Here is a 10869-nt window from a genome sequence, read left to right on the forward strand (position 1 = left end):
ATGATTGTTCATGGGTATCCTCCACTACCTCTTCCCTTCCCCCCCACCCCCCTCCCCCAAGGCTTCTTGGATTATTGCTATCAACACCCCTTTGAACCCTATGGTCGATAAATTGAACACTAGTTTTTTCCTCTCTGACTCCATTATTGTAGCCAAAGACTCTCGCCCTACTGCCCTTGATACTATTGCTAGAACCTTTATCGATGCCTAGATTGTTTTTTGGATGATGTAGGCATTCTAGTTCACCTTGTCTAGTGCATTTGGTGCAAGGATTTCAAGCAAGGGTACTCCTATTCTATTGATGAGAGCATTATATCTTTGACTTAAGAAGAGGGTGTGGACCATCTTTGCTTGCACCTTCATGGTGGGATTAGGAATATCAGCCAAGCTGATTTTGTCATTCTTGTAGACTTCCTTCTTGTCCATTCCCAACATCCCATAGATATCTCTCTTCGACCTCTTCTCTGGCTTGTCCACTTGCCCCAAGGCCTTCTTCATGATCTCTAGGCTAAGTTCAATTTCCACCTTTCTTGTGGCATCTCCTTGTTTGATTGTCACCATGCCTCTATTTCTCTACACATTAAATGTTTTTAGGAACTCTGTGCATTTGCCATGTTCTATGTCCTAGCCCACCTTCTCCAGGTACTTGGCAAGATTGCATTGTTTTACTATCCACACAATTTCCTCTTCTGATGTCACTAGTTCCCCTAAGTTGAAGGTGCATGTCTCCATAGCTAAGCCATATCTTCCCTAAGTTGAAGGTGCATGTCTCCAAGAATGGGAGCTTGTTGGTTTTATCTTGCTGCCTTGTCATTTTGGGTTCGTGTCACCCTAAATGAAGTTGGTGCCACATATGTTTGGTCATACTTGGAAGCCTTGATGTCACGGCATTTCTCTGCATTGTTCATGATTTAATAACCCTCTTGTGCCCATTGAATGTGCAGATTATACCACTTGTCAAACCCAAGGAGGGGGGTAGTGCACCACAATGTACACCCATTGTGAAGTCCCACCAACATCTAGAAACCACAACCAAAGCTACAGAAGACCAAATACTCAAGTGGGTTCCCAAACATAGACCATAGCCTCACAAACACCAATCATTTGGAACTCATAGTTTCCATGTCTCACACATTAGATCTAAATGGAGAAGTTGGCACCACTATGGTATACATGTGATTAGGCTATCGTGGGTTCCAAAAGCCCTATTGTGTGCCTACAGTTACTATGAAGGTAATACCTTGGTGTGGCTGCCTAAACTCATAAATGGCATGTATGATCCTCAATCTCAGGTTCCAAGAAATAATGCCTAGAAACATAAATCCAAATATGGTCAGAGAAAGGCCAAGAGGAAGGGTGCTCACTCCACGAGTCCTCCAATGATCTATCAACCAAAAGCTCAACCAGTCTCATCAATGAGCTCCCACCTAATAGCTCTGATGTGATCACCACTGCTAAATCCGATGGCAAAGCATCAATCGAACTCCAAACCCAATCAACTCCTCAAGCCATGTTCACCAAACTTGATGCAAATCCCAAAGTAGAAACACCACATACCAACCTATCCAATCCAATTAAACCAAAGCCACCAGTAGGCCTTAAGCCACTACAGCAACAACGATCCATCCTTGAATTGGATTTCAACATGGCCCTAGACACAAGAGATGACTTAGTATCATGCATTTGATGATTGGACTCAACTTTCACATTATTTGCTAGAAATTATGAATGTTTGCACCTAGGCCTACTTGACAAAACCATAGCAAATGAGGTATGTTGTTTGACGTGTTCTTGGGAAGAATACAAATTCATGTTCACTAAGACCTCCACTATTGTGGAAGAGTTCATTCCCAATGAAATTTTTAGAGAATTGGCCTTAGCCCAACGCTTTGATGTCCCCTTGTTTAAAATCTAATCATGGATTGTTTACTATCCTAAAATTGCCTTGAGGTCTTAAAGCATTGAATCATAGATAAGTTGGTACTCGAAAGCTCCCCTTTGATGCATGATTGATGTCATAAAAATTACCAACTTGTATCTATTTTAAAATAGCCCTTGGCTATCCAAAAGTAGGCTAAAATGTAGTCTCTCTTCTCTACTTTCTTATACCATTCCGCAAGCTCAATGACCTTGAAAAGAGTGGTGGGTTTTCATTCAATAACGTCAATTGATAATGAAGGTTCTAAACCATACATGTGTTTGTGGAGTTTAGATTCATTGCTTATACTCTCTACATACATGGTGAGATTGAGGATTTGGTTTGTATAATCCCATACACTTAGGCCTCTTTACTAGTCCATACCATCTTTGTACCAATTTCTCTTTTTTAAGAGAAGAAACAAAGACCTCAACTATAAGTGTCTTACATCCCGATTCTCTACTAGTATGCGGAAACTCTTTTTCAAGAGGAGAAACAAAGACCTTAGCTTATAAGTTTCTTGAATGCATCCCAATTCTTCTTCTTAATGTATCTCCACCAAGTATGCACAAACTCTTCTAAATATAATGAGGCAAAATGAATCTTCATATCATGAGTCCTAGGGAATATATCAAAATAAGACTCCAATTTTGTAATCCATTCCTCCAAGTTCAATGGTGAAGATGATTGCCCATTGTACTTTGCTAAAACTATTTTATCTTTTAATTTCCTCTCATGAAAAGGTTGCTATCCCAAAATAGGCTAATCATGATTAAAAGATAATGGACTTCCAAAATGAGGTGATACTCTTCCAAAAGGTTCTTGAGAATTAGTGTGAAGCCTTCTCAATGATAGAGGACCTCTAGAAACTTGAGGATTCAGTCCCATAAGTTTGGGGATTAGCATCATTTATAATGCCCAAATAGTCATCACGCCTTTGTGACATCTTTTCTACTTCATATTGACTAATTGAAATGCCTCTTCATTTAGTAATTCCTTAACTTTTACCATTAAGATTAGGTGCCTCTAAAGTGGAACGGATGGGTCATTGTTTCATTATGCTTTCTCTCTAGCATCCTCGGTTCTCATTTGCAGTTATATCCATTGATAGAGTTAAGCCATGATTTGTGCATTGAACTCTACCAATTTTTCAATTAAAGCCTTTATTTGGGTTGTGGAGTCCACCAACTTCTCAATAGAAGACTTCGTTTGATGTTTGGATAAGACTATTTGCTCAACCTTGGATAATAGCTCTATATGCCTTTGAGCATGTCCATTCTCATGTTCACACATGGTACAATTAAGAATGTTAAGTTATCCTTACATTTGAGGCTCTTTAGGGATCTCTTAATATGTTTTTTCCAATAAGGTATCTTTGATTTGTTAGGCATGTTCATCTTGGGCTTTATTCTTCTTGCAATAGTAGTGCAATCTTACAAGATGCTGGGAAACTTTGATTCCCAATTTTTTTTGTTCAAAATGGAGAGGAAAACTCCCTCTTTGAGATGAGTAGTAGCATGTTTAAAATAGAAAATTTTGTAACCCAATCTTTGAGGCTAAATTGTCTAGGCATGCACCCTATTTCAACTTGTAATTTTTTTATTTCCATCTGGACAGAATGGTTGTACCTAAGGGATTCTAAACTATATGGGAAGATAGATAGGACCTGTGGGAAATTTTTAGTACTTGCACATACATCCAAATGATGAAGATGGTACATGTAATGACTTGTTTATACCCTACAATGTCTTGTAATAGCCATTTTTCACCATGTTTTGATCTTCAAGAGACTTGAATCTTTGTGAGTGCTTGAATCTTCACTTCTCCACTTATAATGCTTATGTGAGGGATAAAGTGGCATGACAAGCTCCCTACTTGGGCTCCGAATCACCAAGTGGGAAAATTTTCCCCTAGGTTAGTTACTCGTGTAAGTTACTCAGGAATATATGTGTGCATCACGTGGGTTCAAAATAAGGTATTTTATAATACCATTTTTATACATTTTTTACATACAAAAGGGTGTAATATAAGGGGTTTATTTATAGATTGAGTAGAAAAGGGTTATGTTTTATTCATATTGACTTAATCTTTATTCCATATATCGTGATATCTGGTTTAAAGTTTAAACCAATTCTCATACCATCGAAACTGTCGAATCCTAAACTCATTCTTTTCTATAAATAGGCTGTGAATGCACGTGATATAAAGGATATACATATAGTAACTTCCCCGAGGTTAGTTAGTTGCATCCCTTTAAGATACTTAATAGTGGGGGAGGGTCACCTCTTTATTGCCCCACTATCTCCCTTGATATCCACTTTTTTCCTCGTGGGAATCTCAACATGGTAGAGATATGCTACTCTAATCAATCAACATGATATGCATTCCTGAAAATATATATTCAGCTCATTCCATGAGATGCAATAGGATTGGAATTGGCAAAATGACTAGGGAAAGATTCTTACCACACAATGACTTAATGCTTGACTTACCCTTTATAATAGGTTTTTAACAAATTTTTCCATGAATCAATCAATATCAAAAAGGTATATTATTAGATTAAGGATTTCAACAAATTAATTGATTCTTCAACTAGTAGGATTGAATGCATTGCTAAAAGCTCAAGCAAAACCTTTGAATTCATTGTTTGAATCAAGAGAGCAATGCATTCCATATATGGGCTGATCTAACTAATGGAGGATTGAAATTTGATTGGAACTTTTCAATTGTTAAATCTCTCAATCAAATGGATGACGTTCAACAAATGAATAGATGAGAGATAACAATAATTGAAGAGAAATACCTATTGTATAGGTTAGTGAAGACTTGAATAATCCCAATGCTTGAATAAGACTCCAGTTGCTCAATGTTGATGAAATAATTTTCAATCCTTGTTCATTGAATGCTTGAAAGCAACCTTGAAGCCTCAATAGCTTGATATTGAAGCCTTGAACCTGTTTCCCCTAAATCTTGATTCCATGGAAGCCCTTGAAGCTGAATCTTAACCAATCTTGCTCAATCTTTGTAATTTCTTTAAGAAATCTTCACAACAATGAGTCTAAGGCTGAAATGGTGAAGTAATCAACCTCCATTGCATCATTGCTTCCCACCTTTTGGCCATGCAAAGTGCTTCTTAGTGTCATCCCCTCGTCCACTTGGCTTGCATGTAGGTCAAGGAAGGTTGTGACCCAACATGTGTAAAGCTTGCTTTCTTAGGCTTCATGTGTGTTCGTACTTCCCATCAATATTTTTTCCTTGAAATTGACATGCTTGATAGCTCATTCAAGCTTTAAAGGACATGGCTTAATATTTTACCAAAAGCCTCATCTCATAACCCACCATATCAATGAAGTTATTATTTCACAAATTGAAATAGTCATCTATCAAAAGTAGAATCAAGCAACACAAATTCCATGTGCAAAATTTGTATTAGCCTCCATTAACAAATTTATAGATAGTACCAACAAACCCTTGCAAAGAATATCATATACAAATACTAAGGAATCACAAGCCCTTACACCTAAAAGTTTGAATGGAGATTTTCTTCAAGATCCATTATATTAACATCCTTAAGGCAAAAGTTCTTGAGATATGATGACGTGATCAAACATGTGACATAATAATTGTCCAAGCATAGTGAAAAAACTCATCTCATAGTATATTTGGACATAGCTCCGAACGCACAATCTAGATTGGGATCCATGAGTGTAAAAATGATAACTCATAACAAGAATATCAAGATCCTCACATTAAATAGATGTGCAATGAATCCCATGGCTTAGATTAGAAAAGGGACTCATAGAAAATCAAAATCTCATTGTGTCATAAGAACCTACCTAAGGATCTTAAGACTCCATCAATGATGAAGCGAGCTATCATACTCAAGATCTGCTAAAATAATCATCATTAGCAAGGTAAGTGGGGAGAGATGTGCCACAATGATAGGGACTAGTGTAGAAAAGGGACACAGAGAAAATCAGCATCTCATTGTGTTGTAAGAACCTACCTAAAGATCTTGAGACTCCATCAAAGATGAAGCGAGTTATCATACTCAAGATCTACTAAAATAATCATCATCAACAAGGTAAGTGGGGAGAGATGTGCCACAATGATAGGGGGAGGTGTATTGCCAGTAGGGTCATGGCTTTTCACTAGCCTTGCTTCTAGTTGTTATACATTCAAAAGCTGCTTGTATTTGGGAGAAGACTTGGAGGCCTTGGTGCCCATCATCACGGTTCTCATGTGATTGCGTGCTATGGTGGGGGGTTATATGTGTGGAGGCTGGGCTAGATTGGAAAGAGGACACGGCAAGGAGATGGCCCAAAGGCCCACAAATAAAAGAGGATAAGGTCCAAAAGTTGGTGGGCACAGTAATCAAAAGTGCCTGTGAATGAATACTACCAAGTGGGCGACACAAGGCAAGCCTGACTAACGGAGGTGACTCCCTGTGAGAGAGAGAGAGAGAGAGAGAGAGAGGAGGGGAGGAGGTGCCAAGAGGGGTGGCCTCCGTGAGAGAGAGAGATAGAGAGAGAGAGAGAAGAGGGGAGATGCCAAGAGGGATGGTGATGGCTTCCAATAGAAACGGTGGGTCTCGCACTCTGCTTCTCTCCTCCTCTTCTTCCTTCTCTTCCTCCTCCTTCTTCTTATTATTAGTGCTGCACTTTGCCCATACTTCCTCATTGGAGCAGCAGAGTGCATGGGCACAGCCAGTGCCAGACCATGGCAAATTCCCTGCCATCTTCATCTTTGGGGACTCCCTCACTGACTCGGGCAACAACAACAAGCTCTCCACCCTCGCCCGCGCCAACCGCCCTCCCTATGGCCGAGACTTCACCACCCACAAGCCCACTGGAAGGTTCTGCAATGGCCCTCTCAGCACCGATTACATAGGTATACACAATTCAGACAAACCTGAATCTTGTTTTGTAGCCAGTGTAGACTTTTTTCGCTCTTTCCCTGTTCTGAAGCTCATCAATGAATCTTATACTGGCTTAGGTGGTCAATTGAATCTTATTCTGGCTTAAACGATCTATCCATAATCCAATAATGCTAATGGACTGAGTCGTGCTTGGTTTGCTGCATTTATAATGCTTATGGATGAATTGCGTTCGGCTTTCCTATTTTCGTGGCAGCTTCTTTGGCTGGACTGCCATTCCCCCTTCCTTACCTGTCAGCAGGCGACAATGTCCTGAAGGGAGTTACCTTTGCTTCAGCTTCCTCAGGCATACTCAACTCCACGGGTAGCACCTTTGTGAGTCCTCAAACTCCTTTCCAATCCTTGGATTTTATCTGGCAAGTCTCTTTCTGTATGCCAAACAAGTCTTTGTCATCTCTGTAGCAAACACTACATTCAAACAGGCATATGCTGCCTATTATAATTGGAGTAGCTACCTATTCACATTCCTCATAGCTACATCCTTGAAGCCAAGGAAGAGCTTTTTCATACCTATTCACATGCTGTCCTTGAAATTAGAGACGAAGTTTTTGTAACCCTTTCACATGTCTCATAACACTGTCCTTGAAGCCAAAGAAGAGCTTTTTCTGATGCTAGAGATGTAATCTAATGCTCTATTCTTGTGTATGCATGCATGCACGCACGTGTCCACCTGTGTTGAATGCAGGGACAGCACATACCTTTGCATGAACAGGTCTCTTTCTTCAGCTCCGTCAAGCAAGTGCTGACCTCAAAGTTGGGAACCCAGCAAGCACAGCACATCATCTCCAGGTCTCTGTTCTATGTTTCAATTGGGAGCAATGACTACATCGAGGGCTACGTGGCTGTGCCGGGGGCACAGTCACCGCTGCAGCTGCTCTACAGCCCATCTGAGTTTGTGGAGCTTCTGCAGTGCAATCTGGAGTCCAGCATTGTGGTATCTGTTTACTAATACTTCTATAATAACATGCTTCATTCTATTGATCAAGAAGAGATTGTTTGTGAGTGGTCAGTCCAAGGGTCATTTCCTTCTTGACTCGTGACTGATTCAACAGATGATGTGATGCTATGGCATAAAAGATCTTACTTTCTGTTGCAGGAATTGTACAATATGGGAGCCAGGAAAATTGCAGTGGTTGGATTATCAGTGTTGGGTTGTGTTCCATATGAACTATCCATCAGGAGAAGCAATGGAGGGAAATGCATAGAGTCTATCAACCAGCTTACGAGTGGGTATAATGTGGCTCTATTAGCTCGGGTCCAGAGGTTGCAGGCCACATACACGGATGCCCAATTCGTGTACCTCAACAGTTATGATCTGCTCAACAATGTTGTCCAAGACCCAGCTGCTTATGGTATGCATGTGCGTGTGTTTAGCACCTGTGAGTATGTGTGTGGATAGGTGTTTCCAGGGTGTCAATGTGATAAGAGTGCTGCGCTTAATCTGTGTTTGCATCCAAACACAACGGTGGTTACATATTTAGTAAGTCGGAATTTAGAAGAAAGGCATGTCACGGCTTGCAGACTTTACTTATTTGACATTTAAAAGGTGTAGGTCTGCGCGTGACCTCACTCTAAGTATAGGATACCTGTGTGAGTCTCTGCTTGAATCTTGAGATGACAGGCTACAGCAGACAACTTACAAGGAGTCTTATGGATTTGAGAGTGGGGCCTGGGCCTGGGGCCATACTGGTCACATGGGTCATTCCACTCAGTGTTTGCAATGCAAATGTGCAAATACAGCGACTTCAGGAATCAATATCTCACCTGTTCCTGGACTGCAAAAGAGGAAATTTGTCGTTTGCATTGAAGTCCTTGCACTAAACAATGGAAAAAGGAACCATTAGTACCTACCTTTGCCAAATTTGCCAGATCGAGTCATGATTGAGAGTAAGACTGGTAGTTTCTAACTTTTCCAGTAAAGCAGTGCTTGGACCAACCAGCCGACCGCAGTCCTTTTGCATTCCTAAATGCAAAATCTTGTTTTCCAGTACTACCAACAGAAGTAAAAATGCAACCACTAGCTTTGCAATGTAAGTGAATGTGGTCAGCCGGAGGGACCACTTGGGCGTTAAGAACTTGCCTGAACTCTCATGAAGTCAGGGAAGTTCAAGCAAAGTCCTATGCAGGCATGGTGAAATGTGAGTGAAGGGAAATCTACCAGAGGCAAACAGGTCCGGGAATGAGAGGAGCTATGTGGAATGCAATGCACATGATGCATGTACTAATTTGCGTGTTATGAATGTTGAAGGGGTTCCTTTGGATGGGTTCACGTCTGAACTAATGATGGTTAAGTATTGGCTAATGGTGGGTTAGCTAGGCGTCTGCTAATGGTGGGCTAGTTAGGCATCTGGATTGATGATGGTGAGGCATTGGCTACTGGTGGGTTAGTCGGGTATCTGCTGATAAGTATGGTGTGGTGTGGTGCAGGGTTCTCTGTGGCGGACTCAGCCTGCTGTGGGTCTGGGGCATACAAGGGGCTGATCCCATGCTACGCCAACGTGACGTTCCTGTGCCGGGACGCGTCGCGCTACGTCTTCTGGGACTTCGTCCACCCGACCGCCACCTTCAACAAGCTGGTTGCCAACACCTTCTGGGCGGGAACCCCCCCTAGCGTCCACCCCTTCAACTTGCAACACTTAGCTGCCCTCTAGTAATAGTAAGTGTGCCAATGGGGTCCTCGCAATAATAAATAATAGTAGTATTAGATATATTAATAATAACATAATAACCACAAAAATGATAATAGTCATGCCTCAATCAATATATATCCTACCTATGTATCCTTTCTCCTTACAATTTTGGCCTCCTATTATGTATCCTTATTTGGCCCCATCTTTTTCTCTTTCTACCCAACAAGTAATAAAATCATGCATCCAAAAGGAAAATGCTCCTAACCTTTCCATTATCACATGAAGCATTGAATTCCGATGGTAAAGGGCTTAGGGCTCATGTGTTTATCATGCCAAAGGTGATAGGTTCTGCTAAAAATTGGAAGCAAACATCACTCTCGCAAAGTTACAGTGCCAATCCTCTTCTTCATGTCAACGAGTTTTGAGCATCAAGTTCATGTCCCATTAACTTTCCCTTGACACCTTTCTTAAGGTGAATCATAGGATTTACTAGAGTGAAGTCTAGCACCAACAACAATAAGAATATTTTACCAATTAATGAAATTATGTGATTGTGGGACTTGAATAGAGAGAGAGAGAGAGAGAGTAACTAGTTCTTTGATTAACATGTAAATGTTGAACGTGTCAAGGTTTTGTTTGAATGGGACTAGGTCCTATGCACCCAAAGGTAGAGCTTTATGTGGCAATTTAAAAATGAAGTGCACTTGAGTGTTAAACCATGATTTGCACAACAAGAGTGTATATTTTCCACACAAAAATTATATATTGTTGTTATCCACACATACTAAACCATATTTTGTTTATCCACACAAACCAAAACATACTTTCTACAACAGAATTACCCAAAATTAATACTTTGCGAAGAACTACAAGTGTGCCTCAGTATTTTAGGATAAAATACAAAGTTGCTAATAGAATCCCTATGTGTAATGTGGCAACTTTCACAATACCTCTAGACATCACTCATACATATGCTTCACAATAGGGATTAAGAAAACGAATATGCATTTAAGAAGGTAACTTCTTCATACATGTATATTTTAACACATTAAAGCATATTTTGATATAACAAAATTATAGGATGTGTATGGTGTGTTATAGTGCCTTACCTCTCTCTCACCATGAAATGTCATTAAATGTTAAATGTAGCTATAGTAGTTGATGTGGATGTGTAAAGGAGCAACCATATCAATACAATGATTATTTGGTGATCTCTCTATTATTTGTACAAGACTTCTACAAATTTTATCTTTCATAGCTATTGGATATTACAAATCTTATCTAGTTATGAATAGTATCATTCATAGCTATTGGACATTACATGTCTCATAATTTCATTTGATATGTAAAACCACAATTTTGGTTAGAATAGGAGTTGATATCTA

At 40.0% G+C, this 10869-nt stretch overlaps 1 protein-coding gene across 1 annotated transcript; it reads left to right on the forward strand.

Moving 5' to 3' along the window:
- The first annotated feature begins 6329 nt into the window (after positions 1 to 6329).
- Positions 6330 to 9853, forward strand: LOC148038838 (GDSL esterase/lipase At4g26790-like). Its single transcript, XM_087674726.1, has 5 exons — positions 6330 to 6808; positions 7051 to 7169; positions 7540 to 7788; positions 7951 to 8206; positions 9282 to 9853. Exons 1-5 carry the CDS (start codon positions 6466 to 6468, stop codon positions 9503 to 9505), a joined length of 1191 nt encoding a protein of 396 aa, XP_087530852.1. The 5' UTR covers positions 6330 to 6465; the 3' UTR covers positions 9506 to 9853.
- The last annotated feature ends 1016 nt before the right edge of the window (positions 9854 to 10869 follow it).

The sequence above is a fragment of the Lygodium microphyllum genome, chromosome 3 (assembly GCF_053477565.2).
Source record: "Lygodium microphyllum isolate KBCC chromosome 3, Lygodium_microphyllum_v1.1.10, whole genome shotgun sequence".
In the NCBI taxonomy this organism is placed as follows: Eukaryota; Viridiplantae; Streptophyta; class Polypodiopsida; order Schizaeales; family Lygodiaceae; genus Lygodium; species Lygodium microphyllum.